This window comes from Echinops telfairi, unplaced genomic scaffold (genome assembly GCF_000313985.2).
Source record: "Echinops telfairi isolate 266 unplaced genomic scaffold, ASM31398v2 ScPeMD7_7465;HRSCAF=8503, whole genome shotgun sequence".
In the NCBI taxonomy this organism is placed as follows: Eukaryota; Metazoa; Chordata; class Mammalia; order Afrosoricida; family Tenrecidae; genus Echinops; species Echinops telfairi.
The window spans coordinates 5,228,826-5,253,240 of NW_022111365.1; the positions used below are offsets into that span (position 1 = coordinate 5,228,826).

The window sequence follows — 24,415 nt, forward strand, 5'->3', positions numbered from 1 at the left end:
GACTCAGGTGGGAAGAGAATGCTTTGAAAATGATGATGGTGGCATATGTGCAGTGTGCTTGACACATTGGAGGAATGTATGGATTGTGATAAGCGTTGTAAGAGCCCCCAATAATATGATTCAAAAAAAAAAAAGAAATTTTATGAAACGTAGTTTCTTTTTCCTTGGCAACAGGAAAAGCAAAATAAATGAATAAAAAATAAAACACGAACACATTTTAGAATATTGTATGTTGTAAAAATATTACCACTTGAGAGAGGGGGATTTTGGTCAGGATGACAGAGTGAACACGTGGGAAATTTTTCCCTGAGTGCAAAACAAAAAGAAAATTAGAGAGAAATATAATTGTACAATAATTGTAAGTATAGTGGCGTCTGAGTCTGAATGATATATGTTTTCTTTGAACTCAGATTTTTAGGTTCTGGTAGTTCAATTGAGATAGCATCAGTACTCAAAACACAATCAAGCGGGGGCTCAGAACTTGCTGAGATTTCTAAAACTCCAGACTGCTGGTTTAGAAATATCCCAGAAAGACCACAGAACGGGTTCCGTTTGATTCTCAACTGCATAGGATCTTGTATAAAGAAGATGCATGGACTGGTGGGGATGTTCACAGCTTTGCTAGGGAAGAGATTGGAAAGAAGTGGATGCTTCTTGAACGTGGGCTTCCCTTCTTTTTCAGGCTCTTCTTCGGATGACCTGCACGTTCTTCACCCCACCCTCTCACAGGCACTAGCTGTGCTTTCTCATAGCCCCGTGACCCTGGAGTGTGTAGTCAGGGGGGTCCCCGCTTCGCAGGTGTACTGGCTGAAGGATGGCCAGGATGCTGTGCTGGGAAGCAACTGGAGACGATTGTATTCTCATCTTGCCACGGATAGCATTGACCCACTGGACTCCGGAAACTATTCCTGTATGGTGGGAAACAACAGATCGGGAGACCTAAAGCATGTAACTTACATGGTGAATGTTCTTGGTAAGATATTATTTGCTACATGGTTATTGTGTGCACCCCACCCAGCTATTTTGCTGTTCTACTGGATGTTTGAGTTTATTTGTAAGCTGAAAATTAAACGGGATATCTGGAAATATCTATATGGGTAGCAGGACAAGCTTTTGCTTTTCTTGAGGTCGTTAAATGAGTGTTTTGGAGTGGCACAGAACATCCTGTCTCATGAGATCCTCTTGGGAACGTCACCAGTGACAGCACAGAACTTGGCCTCTGTTCATTTCATGCAGGAAAGGGACTGGAAATAGTAGGATAACGAAGATATTCTAGGCTCTGATAGTCTGTAGTATCCAGGAGGCTTAAGAAATATATAGTACTGACTAGGAAATACCATCTGAAAAAGAAATGTTTTATCTCCACCACCCCCCTTTATTTTTTTTGCTTTTGAAATACTTTCCCCTGTATCTAGCTCACATTTAGGCTCATAAAATTGGCGCGCGCATACACACTCCTTCCCCCATTGCAATATAAAGAGCCCTGGTGGTATAGAGGTTACGTGTTGGACTCCTAACTGCAAGGTCAGCAGTTCAAAACCACCGGCTGCACTGTGGGAGAAAGATGAGGCCTTCTACTTCTGTAAAGAGCTACTGCCTCAGAAACCCAAAGGGGCAGTTCTACCCTAGCGTATGAGGTCACGATGAGTTGGAATCCACTTGATGGCGGCAAGTTTGGTTTTTGGCTACATTGCAATATCTATTCTCTCTCTCAGGGGTGATTCTTTTCTTCAAGCTATCTAGGCCACTGTCTTATGAGTGTTTCCTCTTCCAAGCATTTTCATGATAACCAGAAGAAGAGTGAATAGGAAGTAGAATCACAGAAATAAAATTTTTGTAGATTCCCCTACGCGTGTTTACTTTCAACACTGCTCTAATGTCTGCCAGCAGCAGTGAAATTAACCTGAGTGTATATGGCAAGTAGCTCTTAAAATTTTGTGGGAATCAGGATTGGGTTAGTACATAGAATCTTTTGATTGGGTGACTTTGCAGGATTTCAAGGAAGTTTTCTGTTACGGAAAAGGCATAGGAGGGGACATCTCACCTCCTTTGACTTAACAAGTGTCAAGGAGAATCAAACTCCATATTGGTCAAAGGCCAATTCTTAATAGGGAGGGATCAGATGGACATGCTTCCGTCCTTCAACCTTCTTTCCCAATTCTGACCCTCCTGCAGCAGGATCTCCTTTGATGGGTTCGAGAATTCATTTGTAGTGGCCATACAAGACTCGCAGACCGCACGTAATTAAGATTACGGGCCATGTTAGGGAAGGTAGCAGCTTACAATTCAGGATCAGAAATACTCAGAAACACAGTTCTTGTCAGGACAGCCTTTTCTCGGTGATGCCGCAGACATGGCCCTTGGCCTCTCAGGCAATGAATGACTCTTTGGCCATTGTCCTGGTCTGGCAGTGTTACAAAGCTCCTTTATATTTGCAGATAAATGCCCAAAGGAAATTCCACGCTGCCATAGCTTTAGCCTAAACACTCTCACTCTAGCTCTGTGACCCAGCAAACTTAGCTCCCCTAGTTAAGTGTACGGAGGCACCCCACTCTGCCAAAGAGCCTCCTACCCAAAGGCACTCAGCTTTCCTCCCTCCTTGGGCCAGGAAGTGCTCTGTCTCGTGTGGTGTCTCTGCTGCTGCCACTCGGCCACTGGACCACAGCCTTCTGCCGCCGCGTTGAGGTTTGAAATACACACTCCAGTCCAGGCTCTTCTCTCTGATGTTTGTGAGAATCCCCTCCCCGATTCTGACATGGCTCATTGTAAACATAGCCGAGTGGCAAAACTAAGCCCTGGCTGCTTAGACTTCCAGGTTTTTACAATCATAGCGCCACCAGAGCAGCGTCTTTCCCCACCCTTTGTTGCCCAGACCCGTGAGGAAAAAGACATTTAGTGGAAGTTCCACAGATTGTGGCTAGAAGAACCATGTCAAGCAATTCACTGTGCCACAATTGCACACCTCATCTCAAAGGAAAATTGACCTTTGAGTAAGCATTGTTCTCTTGTTCAGTGTGAAATTCTTGATTACTGTGAAATTCTGGGAAGCGGCCTTTATTACACACAACGGCCTGAAACAAATGCTGATGCAAGCCCAGGGTTTGAAACTATTTACGCCTGTGTAAATATCTGTATGTGTGTGAGTGGTATATGAATGAGTGGGTGGAGAGGTATAAAAGAGACTATAACTTATTAGTAACATACGGTTTAGTTCATTAGAGGAAAGTTAAAACTCATTTCTAAATTTTCTTGATGAGCACAGCAGATGGGAGAATATGAATAAATAATGCAACTCGGTTTCAACCTGGTTGTTGGTATAGAAAATATTTTATATGATTCATGTAACAGTCTAAAAAGCACATCTTGAGGATTAGAGTTTACTGTGTGTTTTATTTTCAGAACATGCTTCAATTTCCAAAGGACTGCAGGACCAAACGGTGTCTCTGGGTACCACAGTACATTTCACCTGTGATGTTCATGGCAACCCAGCCCCCAACTGTACCTGGGTTCACAATGCAGAGCCTGTTTATCCTTCCCCACGACATCAAACGGCAGGGAATAAGCTGCAGATCAGTGGAGTTACCTTGGAAGATTCTGGGCTGTATCAGTGTATTGCAGATAATGGGATTGGATTTATGCAATCTACGGGGAGACTTGAAATAAAAAAAGGTAGGCTTTTAGGTCATGTCGTATAGGACATTTTTCTCCCTTGTTAGACTTTTTTGTTGTGTGGGTTAAGAATTGGATTCTTTTTATTTGCAGAAAATAACCTTACCAATGTAACAGAACTGTATTCATTTTGTTTTTTTTCCCTAGTTTCATATAGGTAATTCCTTTTGAAGTTCATTTAAAAACACTTAAAAAATTCTTCTCAACAGATGCTATGTAGTTTGAAGACTGAAGACTGTGGTAAAAGGTCCGACTATGTCCTATAGGCTTGTTTTGAAGTAATTTGAGCTTCTGTTGAATATTTTTCTTCCATCCACATGGGTTCAGGGAGCTCTGGTGGCCTAGTGAATTATACATTGAGGTCAGCAATGTGAACCCACCAGTTGTTCCCGTAATGGTTTAAAGTCTTGGAGACCCAAAGGGATAGTTCTATTCTGTCATGTAGGGTTGATATACAATGGAATCTAATTGATGGTGGCGGGTTTTTATCAGTTTCCATCTCTTGCCATCCTGATTAGAGCTAGACAGCATCTAGTTTTCCTTGTCTCTGGGTGGATGAGATAGTGGTTCATGTAGGTTATTAGTCCTCTAGAGACTAGCTTTGTCTTTTCCCCACTTTTCTCTGGATGAGTGAGAGGCTTCAGTTGTATCTTAGATGACTGCTCATACACTTTTAAGATCCCATATACTACTTATAAATCTAGAATGTGAAAAAGAACGTAATGAATGATATGCCAATTGACCGAGATGTCTCATGAGACTATGGTCCTTATCCTTCAAACCCAGAAATCTAATCCCGCAAGCATTTGGTTGTGTGAGAAGTGCCTATAACTGTCCCTGTGTATTTTGTATATGACATATGTAAGGAGCCCTGTGGGTGTAGTAGATTACACATTGGCCTGCTAACTATAGGCCTGCAGTTCAAAACCACAGCTGCTCTGAGGGAGAACGATGAGGTGTTTGCTCCTCTAAAGGTACAGTCTCAGAAACCCACAGTGACAGTTTTGTTCTGTCTTAGAGGGTCAGTGTGAGTCAGAATCCACTTGATGGCGGTGAGTTGTGATATCTGCATATCGTCACATGGATGCACATGCGCTTATACATGCTCACAGCCTCTGACACTCTAGGAGCAGTTCTGTCTGCACCGTAAGATCCCTCCGACTTGTACTCAGCTCCATGACGGTGTGCTGGCTTTCGGTCTTGTCTAAATCTATGCCTCCATCTGTACATACATAACTGTGTATCTGTTAATTGATTTTTATTTGCTGTTGTTCAGGCACTATTAGCTTGATTCTACAATTACAAAAAGATGGTATGAAAAAGGAAAATTAAAAGCCAGTCTCAATTATGAACACAGGTGTAAAAATCCTAAAAGAACACAAATATGAACAAGCCAGCATAAAAAAGAAAACGTATTTTGACCAAGAAGTCATCCCGAGATTACATTAGACAATTTAACTTGTCAGTAATCTTTCTTACTAAATAAGACAGAAAAGCAATTTGATCATCTCACCAGAGGCAGAAAAACATTTGGCATAATTTAATATCTATTCACGCTAGACACTCTGAAAAGTGTGGAAGAATAGTAAATCTGCGTAGGAAATGTCTTGTAGCCTACAACCAAGAAAAGTGTTACCTTTTATTGGCATTTTTAGTTGGCAAAAGTTGAAAAGGGATCATGCCTTTGCTCTAATTATATGTACATAATAGGATAAACTTATTTTGCATTGTATGTAGTATGATATTCTTAATACTTTTTTTATATGAATTCCTTCTTTAATAGACAGTGGGTTCAAGCCAGTTATACTTACAGCACCAGCAAGTTCAAAGGTGGTGGATGGAGACATTGTTACTTTGTCCTGCAATGCCACTGGACTGCCTCTTCCAGTCATTCGTTGGTACAATAGCCACGGATTGATAAGCAGCCACCCATCTCAAATCCTTAGATCCAAATCCCAGAAATCACATGTAGTGAAACCTGAGGCCATTAACCTGGAACCTGCTTACTTCGTCATGTCCCGAGCTGGCTTAAGTTCTCTGTATATTCAGGCTGCCACTCAGAAGCATTCTGGGAAATACATCTGTGAAGCTGTCAATGAGCACGGTGCTGTGCAGTCGGAAGCATTTATCACAGTTGGTAAGTGGCCGTTGACTTTTTTCTCCTAGTTCACTATTTCTTTTTTTTTGGTGTAGTATGAGATAACAGGTTATGAAATATATTTTAATTAACCCAGCAATCTCTAAATAACTATTGTTTCCCTAGACAACGGTGAAATATAGAGCCATACATTCTGTTTTGGGGGGCTTAGGTAAATCAGATGAACCTTGGCTTTCAGCCTTTATGTGGTTGTTCAACTTGTAGTTATCTCTGACGCTCTCATCCACAAGCAGGCTCAAGATAGGACTTGGTGTGTGTGGGTAGGGCTTTTAGCTCTCTTTCTTTTTTGAGCATTTTATTGTGGTTTGGATGAAGGTTTACAGAGCACATGTGTTTCTCATTCAACAGTTTGTACACATTTTGTTTTGTGATGTTAGCTACAATTCCCTCACTTTAATAGCACCCTTCTTACTTCCTCCCTGGGTTCCCTGTCTATTCCTTCTCCTTTTCTAACCCTTCTAAACTTCTCCGTGTATTTGTGGGCAGATGCTGCCCATTCAGTTTTATGTGGCTCCTTTTGAGAAGTAGATTCCTCGCAGGTGTTACCATTTATTTTATAGGCCTGTCTGTTGTTTGGTTGTACGTGACCCCTGAAGGGTGGGTGCTGTCCCACCAGGCTTGAAGGGCGTCTGAGGGCTATTGTCTTGGTGGGGGTTCCACAAGTCTTCATCAGCCCAGTAAATCTGGTCTTTTAAAAAAAGTTTGTTCTACTTTTGATTTTTCTTTTACAGGCATCTAGTTTTGTCAGCATCGTTTGTCGAGAGACTGTTCTGTCCCCGTGGAATGAACATGAGGACTTCGTGGGAGGTCCACCTCTTCATAGTTGATGGATTTATGTCTGAACTTTCCATCTGTCCCCGTGGTCTGCTGTGTCTGTTGAACCCGTACCACGCTGTTCCTCCTACTTGTTTCCTTCTCTTTCCTTTCCATCTGAAGCTGAAGATGAGTGTTCCCATTGTGTTAAAGAAGGCAGTTGGAATTTGAAGTGGGGCTGTATTATGTTGATAATTCTCTCTGGAGAGCCCTTACGTTTTCCCAACGTTGTCTTCCTATTCGTGGCCTCAGCGTTCTACTTCCACCAGGAGTCACGTCTTAGACTCACGGCGGCAGTTCTACCCTGCCCTACACGGTCACTATCAGTCAGCATCGTCTGCATGGCAGTGTGGCTTTTTGTTTGTTTTTTAACAATTCTGGTAAGATTCATTTCTAAGTATTCTGCCTCTTCACGGTGTATTGTAATTGGTATTGTTTTCCTAACTTTCTTTTTGAAATTTTCTTTGTTTATGTAGAGGAATGCAACTGATATTTGTAGGTTGCATGTATATTCTGCTACTTTGCCGAAACCTTCTATTAGTTTAGTAGCTTTCTGTGGAATCTTGGGGATTTCCTACGTATGCTCTCATATCTTCTGCAAACAGGGATTGTTTTACTTCCTCCCCACCAATCTGAATATGCTTTGTTTCTTATCTTGCCTTATTGCTTTAGCTGTACCTTCCAGCATCATGTTGACTAAGGGGACAGTATAATGTTCCCAGGCTCTCTGGGAATGCCTTCAGTTTCTCTCCCTTGGGAATAATGTTGGCTGCTGGTTTTGTATAAATGCCCTTTATTATGTTGAGGAGTTTTAGTTCTATTTCCTATTTTACTGAGTTTTTGTAAGGAACGAGCATTCGAATTTATCAAATGCCTTTTTGGATGGATTGAGATCATGACATGGTTCTTTTGGCTTATTTATGTAGTTGGTTTTATTGATAGATTTTCTAATGTTGAGCCGTCTTTTCATGCCTGGCATGAATCTCACATGATACATTTTGTATGTATGTGTATGCTTAACCACTTTTAATGATGAGATAAGACTTAAGTAGAGATCTTCAACCAGTTTGAAAGCCATTGAGGCAAGTAAATACTGTTTCCCCGAAAGTAAGACATCCCCCGAAAATAAGACCTACTTACAGTTTGCCTCTTGCTGAAATATAAGGCATCCCCTGAAAATAAGACCTCCCTGAAAATAAAGCCCCCCAAAGCTACCATAACTCTGGACTCTGGACCATAGCGGTGGGCGCTGCCACGCAGCTCACTGTTGGCTGCAGCGCAGCCGGAGCCGACAGAAAGTGTGAGGTCTCTTTCAATAAAACAATAAACAATAAATGTGTACCATATTCTTCTTCATGGAAAAATAAGACCTCCCCTGAAAATAAGACCTAGCGCATCTTTGGGAGCAAAAATTAGTATAAGACACTGTCTTATTTTGGGGGAAACATGTTATTAAGCAAAAAGCAGCATTAAAGCCTACAAGTCCCTTTTGGGAAGTGGGGGGGACTCTGGTCAAGTCCTTATGAATTTATTTGCACCCTTTCCTCAAATGTAACCTCCCTCTCATCAGAAACCAAACCACTGCCATTGAGTCAGTACTTACTCATAGTGCCTCTATAGGATGGTTAGAACGACCCCCTGTGAGTTTCTGAGACTGTAACTGTTTATGGCAGTAGAAAACCCAGTCTTTTTCCCAAGGAGCTTCTGGTGGTTTCGAACTGCCAACATTTTGGACTGTAGCCCAATGTGTAAACCTTTCTGCCACCAGGGCCCCTCAACCTCTAGCCTTCATTTTATTGCTGCACACTCCAGTACTTCAATTACACTTAACGAGTGTTCGCTCAAATGGCAGATAAATGTGAAATCAACTCTGTGGTTTCCATCTTAGACATCCTGTCTGCTCCCTGTCGTTCTCCCGCATACTGGCACCATCCTATCCTGAGTGTAACCATCATAATTGTGCTGGGGGGGAATTCAGTTCCAGACATGATGAGTATCCAAGGCCATGGTCTCAGGGGTTGTACCAGTTTCTCTCTGACCAGCAAGCATGATCCTTTTTCAGATTTCTGAGTTTTGCTTCACGTTTTTCTTTCACTCTATCCAGGACCTTCAAGTGTGAGCCCTTTCAAAGCAGCAGGTAGTAATAGGCACCATCCAGTTGGGGTCTTAGGGCTGTGGCGATTGATGTTTTGATGGTCCATTCATATATTGAGCAAATTATGATCACCCGTCTTTGGTTTTTATTGCTCGTAGGTCCTTTAGACAGGGACAAAACAATACATGGCCACTCACAAAGCTTTAGACTAAGTTGCTACACATCAAAGTAGAATGTAGAACATCGTCTGTGTGGACTGCGTTATGCCAGTGGACCTTGGTATTTCTGGAGGCTAGGGTTCTGAGGCCCCAGGTCCAGGGACTAGTTCCCTGCAGGAGTTTTCATGTCTTTGCCCGTTTGCACCTTCACATTCGTGGGTGCGTTTGCAGCAGAGTAAATAACGCATGTCCAGATATCCTGTTGTCAAACGTATGTATTTGTGGTTATACTTCCACTTTCCCTCCTGCCTCCATTCCGCTTGCATGTCTGTCTGCATCTCCATGTAGACCGCCGTTCTTTCAGGATCGTGAGTTTAACAGGATCTGACCATTGCTTCAACTCGTGCACTCATCCCAGTCTCTTCCTTTGCTACCGTCATTTTTTGCCGTTGACCATGACATTCAGTTTTTGCGTCTGTAGTCCTGGAGGTTGTGCGTCCACTCTTCTTCTTGGTGTGGCATCTCTGATGGGCTTTGGTTCTAGGGTCAAGCTGGCTTCGTAGGTGGATTTTGAGAGTATTCCTTCCTTGTCTCCGGTCTGGAATCGTTTGAATATGACCGGTGCGTGTTCTTTTCTGAATGTTTGATAGAATTAGCCAGTGGAAACCATCCAGGATGAAGCTCCTTGTTTAAATATACACTTCAAATGACCTCTTCAATCTCTTCTCATGCATTGGTTCAGTTGCTCTACCTCAGTTTGCGTTAGGTTAGGGGGTTGTGCCCTTGTAGAAGATGTCCTTTGTTCATTTCCTCTAGGTTTTCATATTTGTTAGAGTATGCTTTTTCATAGGATCCTGTTAGGACCCTTGTTGATAGATTCTCTTGCAGTGTTATCTATTTTGTTTCTTTTGTGGGTTGTTTGCTTCTGCTTTTCTTTCGTCTGTTTGGTCAGTGGTCTGTTGATTTTTTTTTTTTAATTGATTCTTTAAAAGAACCAACTTGTAGTCTCTGGTATTCTTTCTGTTGTTTTCTGTTCTGTGTTTCCTTTGTTTCTGTTCTAATCATTAGTATTTCCTTTCTTGTGGGATGGTGGGCATCTTCTGCTGCTGTCTTTCTGGTGGTTCTGATTGTTGGCTTCATACATTGATTTTGACCCTGCGTTGATTAGTTTAGTCTGATTCCATGAAGGTGCTTCTTCCCTTGTGACTCATCTCACTAGTGTGGACACACTAAGCCAAAGAGCAGTGGGAAGATGGTCTTGTGCAGGGGGGTGGTAGGCAAAGCTTAGATGTGTGCAATGATCTTTGTGTCTGCAGGCACACTGGGACCTTCAAGCTCTGAATGCAGTTGGAGGTGAAAGAGTCTAATGTTTACTGCTGTTTGTTAGATTAAGGGCCCCTGATGGCACAGTGAGTTACACTTTAGGCTGCTAGTGCCAAGTTCAACAGTTCAAAGCTACCAGCTGCTCTGAGGATGAGGCTTTCTACTCCTGGCAAGATTTACAGTCTCGGAACCCCCTAGGGGTAGTTCCACTCTGGCACTGGGAGTCAGAAGGAATGGGATGGCAGTGACTTGGCTGTTAGGTAAAAGTGCCCTGGCGGTGTGCTGGGAGCAGGAGGGGTCCACTTGGAGTCAGCATCACTCGCTGTGACTGTATGACAGTGAGCTTGAGGGTGGTGTGTTGGGTTAAGCATTAAGGTGGGAACTGCAAGGTCATAAGTTAAAACCACCATGTCCAAGGGAGAATGATGAGGCTGTCTGCTCCTGTAAATATTTAAAGTCTCGGAAACCCTGGGGGACAGTTCTACTCTGCCCAAAAAAGGCCGGAATCCACTTGGTGGTAGTGGGGTTTTGTTTTATTAGACTGCAATTCTAGTCCCTCGCATCAAAAGAAGGAATCATACCTTGTGCTCAGGGAAGGAAGAAGTAGTTACTGATTTTAGTAAGCTTAAGAATCTGCAGATAAAGGAGTTGGTGGAATATTGTATACATTTGCACACATAGGAGGGTGAGTCAAAAAGTCTTGCTACAAACCATAAACCTCTTAAACAGAAATATAACTGCGTGAAATGTTTCTAACACGTGTTCCCTCTTGAGCTCTGTGCTGCTGAGAGAGGACTGTGCCCTTCTGAAAGGGTGCCCTCCTACCAGCTCTGCCCTGAAGAGTCCCATGCCCTCTGAGTCACGCCAAGGCTAAATGGCACTTGGGGGCTCCCAAGGAATTCATTTCTGCTCCTTTCAAATGCTTTTTGAGTTTGGGGAACAAAAAGAAGCCCACACGGGCAAGGTCAGAGCTATAGGGTGGGAAGGGTAAGGTTTCCGACAAAATCCTTTTGGGCAGCCCGAACTGCCCCTGGAGAGTGAGCAGGTGCATGGTCGTGAGAGGGAAAACTCCCGGGGACTCCTTTCCGGGCCGTTTTCTCACCGCGCGGTTTCCGTTTCCTGAACAGCTCCTTGTAAGAGCCCCTGTGACTGCCCGTGGTCTTTGAGAGTCCTCCTTTGGAGCCCCAGCAAGCAGTCAGCATGGCCTTCTGAGCTGACCTCTCTGCCCTGAATTTCACTGACCCAGCAAATGCCATTGCAGCCACTGCTGCGATGGGGCTGTTGTTCTGAAGGCACCCTAGCAAGACTAAGTGTCTTACGGAGAAATCTTGCCTACTGATTACAGAGACGTGGAAACTGAGGTTTGTTTGGAGTAAACCCAGGCATGTATGGACTGAAATAATACCTCCATAAGGTCTCTGAGATTTTTTTTACTTAACTCCATAAAGGTCTCCATGTGTTTTATAGCAGTACTTTTTGACTAGCCCTCGTGTTGCTAGTACATTAACTAACTAATTAAATAAATAATAGGCAAGATCTTTTTTAAATTGTTCAAATCCATATTTGTTTGATTTGACAGTAGCACCCCTAACATTCTTCTGCCAGCTGCTGTTTCTTAATGTCTTAGGAGGCTGTCTACCTAAAAATGTTCTTTTGAGGATTGAATGAGATCATGTTTGTTTAAGTATCTATCACAAGTTTGGATTTGGGGGTGGGGGGTGGGGATGAGCTATGTGCAAAAACCTTTTTATTTTTTCATGACAAAATTTGTATTTACCCTCTTCTGAATATTCTACATGCTTTTGGCAGTAGATAAAAGAAAGGCTAGTTTTATCTCTCTTTAGGTTGACAATTTTTAAGCCAGTGTTCAGTTTTATCCCAAAAGAGGACACCTTTTGGAAAGAAGTAAATGCTTTATGTGTGCTGGTTGTCAGTTTCATTTCCCCCTCTTCCTTGAATGTATCTTGTTTGCCATGCACGCAGTAGGCGTTTTAGTTATTTATTGCTGCATAACTACCTCACCAGTAGCTTAACAGAGCCACCCCCACCCCTACCCCTCAAGATCTTTTAACCAGATGCACCTGGTAATTCTGCTACTGATCGTACTTTGGGTCTATTATGCAGTAGTAACAGGTGGCTGCTGGTGCTAGAATATCCAGAGTGACTACTCACATGTCTCATTCCTTTGTGGGACTGGAAACATCTCTCTCTCTTCATATATATAATATATATTATATATATATATAAAATCGCTCTATCTATCTATCTATCTATCTATCTATCTATCTATCTATCTATCTATCTATCTATCTAATCTCAACCTGGCAAGAAGCTTGACCATCTATCTGTATGTTGTAGCTGGGTTCATAGAACACAAAAATGGAGCTGCCAGGCCTTCTAAGGCTTAAACGCTGCCTTCTATTATTTAACACAAATCTCAGGGCCAGCCTACTCTCAGGGGCACTGCCCAAGGGAGTGGATTCTGGGATATGTCTGTGGAAACTAGTTATCCAGTAGGTACTACTTCAGCTCGTAGCCATTTGATTTCTGTCTCTGTCACACGGTCCCAAAAGAATGTGTTACCCATTAGGTTTCATTTACCACATAGAATTAGCCTCATGGTCCCCGGGTTAAATCTGGTGAGGGGAAAGTAGCAAATTGTTCTTTCAAAAGAGGAATTCCAGCTAAGAGCAATGAAAAAATAGAATTGTTTGAACCACTGAGCCACTGCACCATGTGTTGGTTTTTCACATCATTCATTCGCTCCACCGTGAACAAGAGGTTGCCACTGACATTTGATGTCTCTACAAATGATAAATCAAAATGTTTAACTTCTAGAGCTCAAAGTATGCTTGAAATGTGTGACTGTGTAGAAGACCCTGAAATGATCAAGTGTTTTTCAAGCCATGTCTTGTCCCTCTCCCTCTGCAGTTCCTTTGGAAACAGACCCAAAGGCAGAAACAGTGACACTGTCTGATGCTACTCAGAGTGATGATGGAGGTAAAAGCGTTGGCTCAGACACTGGGTTATTAAGCTCATCTCCATTGAAGTCACATTCCAGCAGAGCCGAATCGTCACCAGAGAAAAATGCTAGTCGTACCTCTGTTCCCGATGCCCCCGTTATCCTGAGCCCGCCACAGACGCATACGCCAGATACCTACAACCTGCTCTGGAGGCCTGGCAAGGATGGCGGGCTTCCAATCAATGCCTATTTTGTGAAGTATCGAAAGGTAACGTCGTCTCCTTTATCATCTTTTAGTCAACACTATTTATATAAACACGCTCATTTTACCTTTGCTGAGTGCTAGGGTAGAACAAGAAGCTGAGCTTGTGAGAAGTATGCCAGAAATCATGTTGGGTTCCCTGATCTTATAAAAGCGCAATGAAGGAAATCTAAATAAAACCCTCCCAAAATTGCGAGCTGAGAACTCAATAACTTCTTGCTATTCTCTAGCAAACATGTTAACTTCTTGGGTATAAACCTCGAAAAACCACTTAAAAATAATAATTTCTTCTCTTTAAACAGTAAAATGCAGATTCTCTAGCAAACAGAATGATTTCTTATTAGAAACAACTGTTTGAGCAAAGTCCTGTGGTGGCATCGCTGATAGTGCTTTGCATTTCATGTTGCCTTCTTAATTGTCTGGGAGTCCCTGGGTGTGGCAAGTGGTTCATGTACTCAGTTGCTCCCCACAAGGTTTGAGGGTGCAGTCGATTCAGAGGCACCTTGGAAAAAAGGTCTGGTGATCTGTTTAGTAAAAGCAGCCATTGAAAGACCCGTGGAGAGAGCGCATTTCTACTCTGAGTCCCGATGAGTTGTTATCTCTGTGAGGTCAACTGGTTTTACTTCCTTAATTATATTAAAATCGTAGATTGTTTGGTCATTTATTTTTGTAAATCTTGGTTCTCTGTTAGTTGGTTTTGCAGGTAGCATTTTCCATTTATGAGCTTATGTTAGCGCAAAATGAAAAATCTCTTCTCTGTTCAATGGACGAATGAATGAAATGGAGTAATGTAAAAATGATATGGACGTGATGTCTTAACTTCACTAACTTCTCAAGGGAGAGAGAGAATCAAGACCAACAGCATCAGTAACCAAGGTTGACTCTTAGGAGGCACAAGCCACATACACCTGTACCCCTCTCCCACTTTTAAAATGAATATTGACATCACTTTTCTCCCTCATGGCATTTTCTGCTTTTTTTTGGCCGTGTTTGAGAGTTCCTTTCAACAGGCCATACTTATAGTTATGGGGTTTGTTAGGGAAGTAACATTCAAGATTGGGAATGTTCAGGATACAGTTCCTCGAACAGAATTGCCCTTCTCAGCTTGTGTCTGCAGGCATGCCCAACTCCCTCTGCTCTGCTAGGACAAGTATTACAGATCGTTTGTAAGTCTGTTGATACATGCCCAGAGGCACCTCACTCCGCCAGTAAGCATTGGTCTGAAGATGTTCAGTTCTAGTTGCATGGGCTAGCAAAACCAGTCCTCCCCATGCCCCTAGTATGTGCTCATGAGAACTCCATTCTACCAGCAAGTCTCTTGCCCAAATGCACTCAGCTTTCTTCTTCTGTGGGCCAGGAAGCCCTCTCCTCTGTTTCACACTCTGGGTTCTGCTCCATCTACAGTTGCTGTTTCTCTGACATTATTCTTGCTGTCTGTGTGTCTCATGGCTCTCTTGTCTTTTGGATTGAGGAGGTTCAGCCCAGGGAACTTAGGCCCCAAAGAGGTTCTTGACTCTTCTATTCTTCTTCCTTGGTGCTAATGAGACCTTCCTTTTCCATCTCTGGGATGGCTCATTTTAAGCCTAGTGGGATGATACAACTGACCAATCCACATGTTAGGGTTCCATCTGCCTTATTTGCCTGATTCCATCCCCACAAGGGTGCCATCTCCCTTATGTACATTATTAACAAGCTATTAGTCTCCTTGGTGGGCACCTCACATTGGCATATTCCTAACCACTCATTTGATAGCAGTTAAAAGGTTAGGCTAGACGGACCATAAATAATTCACTATGCTACAGAAGGCGATTTGCTTATAAATAATTGTCTTTATCCAAAATTTGTTTTGATATCTATCATTTCATTGTAATATTTGAAAGCTTATCCACTGTTTTCAATCTGATGATGCTAGCTATAGAAATGAAGTTTTACTAGTAGTCTTACCAACCTGAAACCTCCAGGTAATTCAACTCTTCTTTCTATTAACCATTGGATCCCTGGTGGCATAGTGCTAACCACTAGGTCAGCTGTTCAAAACCACCAGCCAGCTCCATGGTAGAAAGATGGATTTTCTACTCCCTTAAAGAATTTTGGTCTCAGAAACCAGCAAGGGCAGTGCTCCTGTGTCCTGAAGGCATGCCATGAGTTGGCATCAACTCAATGGCAGTGAATTTGTTTTTTGTTGGTTGGTTGGTTTCTATTAACCAAGACACAACCTATTAGATCTCTTTAATATATTTCCACCAACACATATTAATCAGAAATGATGTGCCAAGACATTAAGCAAGATGTTGGAAATATATGCAATACATCATCATACAGTAGACTGATTTTACAGAAACATATAATATATATTTTAATTTATCTTTTATTTTTTATATTACCATTAATTTATGTTATTTTAGTTGTTTTTTATTCTTCCATTAACTCAGTCAGGAAGGAGCTGTTATCGCCATTGTAAGTAAAGAGACTAGACTAGAAGGTAAAACAGCTTGCCTGAGCCCACAAGTTAATGGTAAGGGTCAAATCTTTTCACAGTGAGATTTCTTCAGGTTTTCATTCAGACACAGGTCTCCTTATAATTCCTATTGTAATTTTGTGTGCCTCTTACTGACGATGCCGTATCACTTTCCAACATTCATCTTGGATTAAATAAATTCAAATTGTATTAAATGTGTTGGCCAGATTTACCAAACCTGTTCCTAACAAGTTAATTTGAACTCATGACAACCCACGTGTGTCAAAGTAGAGCATCTCCTTAGAGTTTTCAATGGCTGTGAGCTTTGGGAATTAGGAGGCACCTTGAGTGGATTCAGTCCCCCATCCTCTTGTTAGTAGCTTAGTACTTAAACATTTGCCCTACTCGGGCACTCTCAAGTTTGAGCGAAAGGTTGTTCTGAGAGAAAAAAAAAGGAAGAAAACGATTGCTTGGCAGAAAATAAATAAATAAAATGAGAAGAAGCAGCGTTGTGCTGCTCTTCATCTTCTGTTTTCACGTTCGCTTTCTCCTGAGCAGCTCGACGATGCTGCGGGTGTGGTGGGAAGCTGGCACACAGTTCGAGTTCCAGGAAGCGAGAGTGAGCTCCATTTAACAGAGCTGGAGCCGTCCAGTCTCTATGAAGTTTTGATGGTAGCAAGAAGTGCAGCCGGAGAAGGACAACCGGCCATGCTAACCTTCAGAACTAGCAAAGGTGAGTATGATTTCCCTTAGGGGAAAGAGCTGGCTCTCCTTGATAATTTATAAGTAATTATCATGAGTCCCTATGGATAGTAGAAATTCTCATATATAAATTTATTAAGCATGCTAACTATAGTATTGGCCTTGGGTGGTGCATTCTACAAACATTTTGGTAACTTATGATATGTATGAGGGGGTACTCCCCCCCCAAACTATTGCTCATTTGATTTGTTTTTTATGTGAGGGGGATATGCATTTGTTCCACTAGGTCAGACTGTTAATCAGGCTTTCTATTGAGAGGTTCTGAAATGGTTGTGCAACAGTGTGTAACAAAAAAAGGACCTGGTTTGTGGCAGATGGGACAGGTTTTGCCCCTATGACAGTGCACCTGCTCACGCAGCCATCTCAGTGTGCCAGTTTCTGGCCAAAAAGCTGCATGCTTCTTTTGCCACATGCACTTTACTCACCTAGCCTCCCTTTGTGTGACTTTTTGTTTCTGGAAATGGACAAGGACATGAAAGGACAGTGATTTGATGACATAGAAGAGGTGAAGGAAAAAATGAGGGAGGTACTGTCAGCCATCCAAACAGACGAGTTTGAAAAATGCTTCCAAGAATGGAATTGCAGATTTGACAAATGCATTAAGTGTAATGGAGAGTACTTTGAAGGTGATAAGGTTATTTGTTTAAAAATAAACAAACCCAACTTTAAATACATAGCTTTGAAAAAACTTCTGGTTCTTTTGGGTTCCTCCCCCGTAAGATACTAAGGTGGGTGATAGTGGGAAAGCAAAGAAGACAAGGTTCATTTAATGGAATTTATTTTTTCTAAGGAAGCTAAGACACATGCATACATACCAATTACAAGGCAAAATTTAAATCAACGGACATTTACTGAATGTCTCCCGTGTGCCAGGCAAGATCTTTGGAGCTTCTGTTTCATTAGGGAGTGATTTATGTCCAAGTGATAAACACATTAGAAAGCGGTAAGTGACGCAGGAGGCATATGGGACTGGAGTTATCGTTTTAAGTTTAAAACTATAGTTATCGCTTTAAGCAGGTGGCTATAGCAGTTCTCATTGACGTGCGGTGGGTAGAAAGCCCTGCAGAGACCCAGGGAAAGAGCATTTTCAGCAGAGAGAAGAGCACGTGCACAGACCAGAAGAAGGCGGGAGGCGCTTGTGCGGGTTCCGTGGGCACGTCAGAGAGGCCAGTGTGGTAATAAGTTGGTTTGGTGGATTGATAAGACAATCCATTGTAGGGAAGCAAATGTGTCAGCAGAACTAGAAGGACAAACCGTGTGAGACGCCATAAAGAGAAGGCTAGAGGAACACAGGAGAACGTTCTCTCTGTGGGGAAGCTTGTGAGCTTAGGGTTATTTGAAAAAATCCATTATAGCTTGCTATTAAATAAGAAGATGTTCGTGGTAGAGATCGGAATTCAGTAGAAGTGTATTTGAGTATGACACGCTGATAAAAAGGAAGTATGGTGAGAGGGAAGAAAACTATTGGCTTTGAAAAGAAGGCCCTTTTGTCTAATTTTTGGGACTGCCCATTTTTTAAACGTATCTTGGGTTAATTTCCAAAATCAGTCCTTGGTCTTGCGTGGGGCCTAACCTGTGACCAAAACCAAACTACTGCCATCAAGTTGATTCTAACCCAGAGGAGCTCCAAAGGACGGAGTGGGACTGTCCGTTTGGGTGTCATCTGTCTACCGCTGAGTGGCCGGTGGGCTCGAACTGCACACCTTGTGGTAGAAGCTCACTGCATAGTGCATTACACCACCAGAGCTCTTTCTAACCTGTTTGCACTGGATAATAAGAATGGATTTGAATTCTTTTAAAAATTACTCAGCTTCACTTTTTAAAACTTTGAATAACTTACCTGTGAAGAAACTTAGTAGAAGCTCTTTAACAACACATTTTGTATTTTAGAGTTAAGAAATGTATATCATAAGAAACTTGTCATCTCTTGACTTCTCCATTTGTGGTGTTCTTTTCCATGTGTAAACTAAAAGTAGTATGTTAATGAAAGACACATAGTGGCTTTCCTTTAAAGGTACCAGACAAAGACATAGTAATTTGTTAAGGCAGTTCCTCAGATTTGTTAACTATGTATAATGTAAACCTTAAATTCAGACCCTGTTCAGATAAGCTCACATATTTACATCTAAATATTATTTTCTTGCTTTACATCTACATAAGCTATGTTACAGGATGTTTTTAAAAAACCATTTCTAGAGAAGGCAGCCTCAACAATGAACACCCAGGCATCTGCTCCGCCCGTGGGAGTCCCTAAGCACCCTGCTGACTCGGAAACGGCAAGCAACAACTTTGGAGTGGTGCTTACAGACTCCTCTCGACATAGTGGAGGTAAGGACCGTCTTCATGTTGTCCGTGTTGTTTGCTTCTAAGTGACCCAGACCTGCTCCAGATTATTTTGGGGTAGAGTCCTGTTTCAGTTTTTTGGTGTCTGTGTATTTAAGTTATAAACTCACATCAAAAGGTTCCTGGTACTACGGTTTTCTAACTTAGTAAAAGTTAAAGTTTTTGTTTGTTGTTGTTGGTAATCTGAGTAGTCTCATGAATTTTAAATGTCGTGGCAGCAGACATTTGTAAAACTGCTTTTTAGGGCTTCAGTTACACACGTATCAGTTCTATAATTGCAGCGGACCGTGCTTCTGATGATTGTGCTTCCGGGATGCTACATCTGGAAAAGACATGAGCCTTCATTGTGGAGATCTAAGAATTTTCAAGCTTTTCCGTTTATTGATAGTTTCTATGCATTACTTGTTGACAAATACTACAGCTTAGACCACAGAAATTAGAATTCCTCCGGAGAACTGCTTCTTAACAATAGGAACCTCTTTCACTTGATTCCATTCGCCTGTGAGGAACATATCAACTATCATAATCAGACTGTTTATGTAATAGCAATATGAGTAAATTATGTAAATTATGAGTAAGTTCTGTAATAGCAATCTGAGTAAAACTGACAGTGAGGAACAAAATAGTTCTTACTATTTATCAATAGTAATTTGACTAAATATTGGAACAGCATAGATTAGATAGTTCGTACCTTCAAGAAGTTTACAGTATAGTGGATGATACTGACAAAGCAATCGCAAAACTGTGTATTTTGGACAAACAGAGGGTAATATTAGTTAGTGATAGAATTCTCGCCTTCCATCTGGGATCCCTAGGCTTGCTTCCGCATACGTCGCTACCGCTTGTCTCTCAGTGGAGTCTTGCATGGAGCTGTAGTGCTTAAACAGGTGTCAGAAGAGCTTCCAAACTAAGAAGGACTTTGAAGAAAACCCTGGTGATTTACTTTTGAACACCAGCCAGTGGAAACTTTGGGGTCCATGTTCTCTTGTGCTGTGGTTGCCATGAGTCAGGGCCCATTGTGACAATAGCTAACAATGATTTTGACCAGTGGTTATTGAAATAGGAGTATTGTGATATCACAAGGGAAATATCTGTCACCCACATTGTATAGAAGAAAGTGAATTGGTATTAAGAAAGGCTTACTTCAGCTCCTAGCCCTAAACCTCACAAACAAGAACCATAAAGAAACAGAAAGAAGTGCTATAGGCACCGGCAGCTCCTCGGTCAAAGAGACAGATGAGTCGCATGTTAGATTTCACTTAGAGATTCGAGATTTCATTTAATGGGCCTGGGTGCTGAGGGACAGAAGGCTAGAGTGGAATAGGTGCCTTATATGAGTCACTTAGAATTTAGATTTGTTCTTAAAATCTATAAAGAACCCTAAAGGAGCTGAAGGAGGAATAACACATACTAAGATTAGAGAAATAAGGATAGTGTCATTGTGAATGGAGGAGGACCAATATGACAGACTAAGGGAATTGAGTCGATATTGAATGAGAGGGAGAAATGTGACTTGGGCAATTGACAATCAGGATTTAGGTTGTAACAGTTTTTAGGTGGAGATTATTGATTTAGTTTTAGAAATTAGAAGTTTCCATTTTTTAGGCAGTGATAGTTGTAAGAAGTTATTTATCTTAAGAAGGTAAATATTTTTAGTTTAATATTTACTTTTAATAGTTTGACTGGCATATAATTCATGTAGCATATATTCAATAGTTTAAATATATTAAAAGAGTTGTGATATAATCATCACAATCAATTTTAGAACGTTTAGAATATTTTTGTACCCATTATTATTAACTTCCCAATATCCCTCAACCTCTCCTGCCATAGCCATGTTACTATTAATCTAGTTACTGTGTCTATGAATTACCTCTCTTGGATTTCTATATAGAAAATTATGCAAAAAAACACCCAACAATCAAAAATAAAACACAGAAAAGCGTCAATCTGAGAGAAGGCAGACAATAATAGAAACTAGAACACATTTAAAATGGGTTAAAAGGGAAAACATGATGAGATGTTAAATTTTCACCTCACTCTATCTACAGTGACCCACTTCCCAATGCACTCTGTCTAAGGGCAAGACTGTTCCCGTCCCTGGTCATTGGCCGAGGAAGGGCATGCAGTAATCTGCATGGGGACTCTGTAAGTGGATTCTCGGCTTTCACTGTCATCCAAAGCCTTCTGTAAACCAAGTGCTAGAAATCTAAGCTCTAATACAATTCCCTTCTCTGATCTTGGATTTCATTATTTACAGTCCTTTGATCACATGGGCTGGTGTGCACCTTCCTAATGGACTAGTTGACACCTCACTTAAAGGACTGGTTGTTGTAAGACAAACCTTTAAGACCCCAGACACTTATTTCTGATAGGCAAGCACCATCTTCTTTCTTCAACACACTTTGCTATACATCCATATCTACATTAATCACTTTGTGAGTTCAGGGCAATTATTGAACAGGGCCACATCTTAATAACTAGTAGTTCTTAGATTAGGGTTTATGATTACATATGTGCTCGAAATCCGTTCATATATTTGGAATTTATGTATACCCCTGGTCTACCTTAGAGGCAGCATTATCAGTTTGTTGAGAAATAACCTCCATGAAACATTTGGTAATTCTAATAATAGCATAATTAATCTAACCAAAGGCATAGATTTAAAATACTATTGAGAAAAATAAAATACACACATATAGGAAAGCTTTTTAGACTAAAATATATGAGATGTTCATTTATACAGGTTAAAAACGTAAGTAACTGAATACTGTTTCCAAAGCAATGGTGGTTAGACACAAGGTTAAAATTTCTGTGGCATTCATTTACTAAGGCAAAACATTGTCTGCAGGACTAAGATGCCATAAAAAGTAGGAAAATGGCATGTATATGATAGTCTTAAGTTGCCATTTATTATTATTATTTGTGCATATAGGAAACCTTGGTATCTTTCAAAAAACCAGTTTTATTGACATGTATTTCACATATCAGACAATTCAATAGTTTCAACATATTTAAAAGAGTTGTGCAATCATCACAGCAATAAATTTTAGAATATTTAAAATTTAGAATATTTTTTTCATTGTCCCCATTATTAGCTCCCAAATACACTCCAACTTCCCTGCCATAACCCTAGCATATTACTAATCCAGTTATTGTCTTTATAGCTGTACCTCTCCTGGGTTTCATATAAAGAAAAGCATAGCAAAAAGGGTAGTGGGGAACAACCCAACAATAATAGCAAATTAAATCTATCAAAAATAAAAATTTCACTACAGAGGACAGCACTGAAGATACAGCCCGGGGAGAATGGCAGTTCTGCCCAGACCACACGGGAGGAAACTGAGAGGGAAGAGAGAAAGAGAGAGAGAGTGGACTGCATCCTGGCCCACCAAACCCAGAGGAGGACATTTCCTGCTCGGAGCAGCCACGGCAGAGAGGACCATAGGGCCGGCCCCATTATGAGCCATGATGTCCCCTCACTGACCCACGCTGCTGCAGGGGACAGCACTGGAGACGCTGTGGGAATTGTGCCTGGTCTGACCACCACTCCACAGCCACCCCACCCCTGCCACACAAACACACTCCAGGGCAAAACACAAAGTAAGCAGCAAGGGGAGCAAAGCAACATAATCCCGAAGAATCCTGAAAATGGACTTAAGACTTGGAGGGCAGAGCCTGGCACCTCATCAGACTCGATCAGAAAACATACATAAGGGTCAGCAGACAGACCTGGAAATATTTATAGGCTCCCCCCCCCCTTTTCATGTCTATATATAAGATAGGCAAGATATATAATCCAGAGGAAAAAACAACGGGACCCTACAGTTTCCAGGGGAAAAGGGGAGTGCGGGAGGTGGGGGAAATGGAGAGGGGAGCCAACAAACCCAGGGGCAAGGGAACAACAAGAGATCTAAAATCAATGGCTAGGAGGGCATAGAATGCCTGGTGGGGTTTGATCAAGTGCAATGTAACCAAGAGGAATTAGAGCCGAATGAAGGTCGAACATGATACTGGGACAGGAGAAAAAGAAAAGGAAATAGAGGAAAGAACTAGAAGGAAAAAGGCATTTATAGAGGTATAAATATAGTCATGCATATATGTAAATATATTAATATCTAATGATAGGGACATAGGTCTATGAACATATGTTTATATGTTAAGTATCAAGGTAGCAGACAGACATTGGACCTCTACTCAAGTCCTCCCTCAATGCAAGAACACTTTGTTCTAATAACCTGGCATTCTGTGATGCTCACCTTCTGGACGTGATCGCTGAGGTCAAAAGGGGTGCATAAGAAAATGTTGTGAAGAAAGCTGATGGTGCCCAGCTATTAGAAGATAAGGCATCTGGGGTCTTAAAAGCTTGAAGTTAAACAAGCAACTATCTAGCAGGAAAGCAACAAAGCCCACATGGAAGAAGTACACCAGCCTGTGTGATTATAGGACAATGGGATCATTGTTGATAATGGGATCAGGGATCAGGCATCAGAATACCCCAAATAAACGATGATATCAATGCAAACAAGTGGGGTCAGAGTGGAGACCCAAAGCCCATCTGTAGACAATTGGACATCCCCTCACAGAAAGGTTACAAGGAAGGGACGAGCCAGCCAGGCTGCATTATAGCACTGACAAAATACACAACATTCCTCTAGTCCTTTAATGCTTCCTCCCCCCACTATCATGACCCCGGTTCTACCTTGCAAATCCAGCTGGACCAGAGAATGTACAGTGGTACAGATAAGACACACGGAATCCAGGACAGATAAACCCCTCAGGAACAATAATGGGAGTAGTGATACCATGAGGGTGGGGAAGAAGGTGAGGGGAGGAGGAGAAAGGGGGAATTGATCACGGTGATCGACGTATAGCGCCCCCCTCTCAAGGGGACAAACAACAGAAGTGTGGGTGAAGGGAGAGAGTAGATAGTGTAAGATATGAAAATTTATATGAAAATTATATGAAAATAATAATTTATAATGTATCAAGGGTTCACAAGGGTGGGGAAGTGGGGAAGGAACGGAGGGAAGGAGGGAAAAAAGAGGAGCGTATACCAAGGGCTCAAGTAGAAAGAAAATGTTTTGAAAATGATGGCAACATATGTACAAATGTTTTTTATACAACTGATGTATGGATTGTTATTAGCACTGTAAGAGCCCCCCAGTAAAATGATTTATAAAAATAAATAAATCAGAAAACAATAAAAACCAGAACAAAGTTTAATTGGGTCAAAAGGGAGAACAATTGATAAGATGTTAAATTTTAACCTAACTACATCTGAGCTCATTCACTTTCCAGTGCGCTCTGATGCCAAGACTATTCACATCCCAGGTCGATGGTCGGAATGAATTCACCAGAGGCGTAACCCACATGGGGACTTTGGGCTTTCACTACCATCCATAACTGTCT

The 24,415-nt window shown here is 41.6% G+C and overlaps 1 protein-coding gene across 2 annotated transcripts in view; it reads left to right on the plus strand.

Moving 5' to 3' along the window:
* CDON (cell adhesion associated, oncogene regulated) overlaps positions 1-24,415 on the plus strand; it is a 130,664-nt gene that overhangs the window by 65,607 nt on the left and 40,642 nt on the right. Inside the window, exons 6-11 of one of the 2 annotated variants that reach the window (XM_045283656.1) lie at positions 683-973; positions 3,400-3,669; positions 5,453-5,806; positions 13,148-13,446; positions 16,457-16,631; positions 18,821-18,988. In XM_045283656.1, the coding sequence (XP_045139591.1) occupies positions 683-973; positions 3,400-3,669; positions 5,453-5,806; positions 13,148-13,446; positions 16,457-16,631; positions 18,821-18,988 (1,557 nt within the window). The remainder of the gene's footprint in view (positions 1-682; positions 974-3,399; positions 3,670-5,452; positions 5,807-13,147; positions 13,447-16,456; positions 16,632-18,820; positions 18,989-24,415) is intronic. The other variant, XM_004714164.2, reaches the window with a different exon arrangement.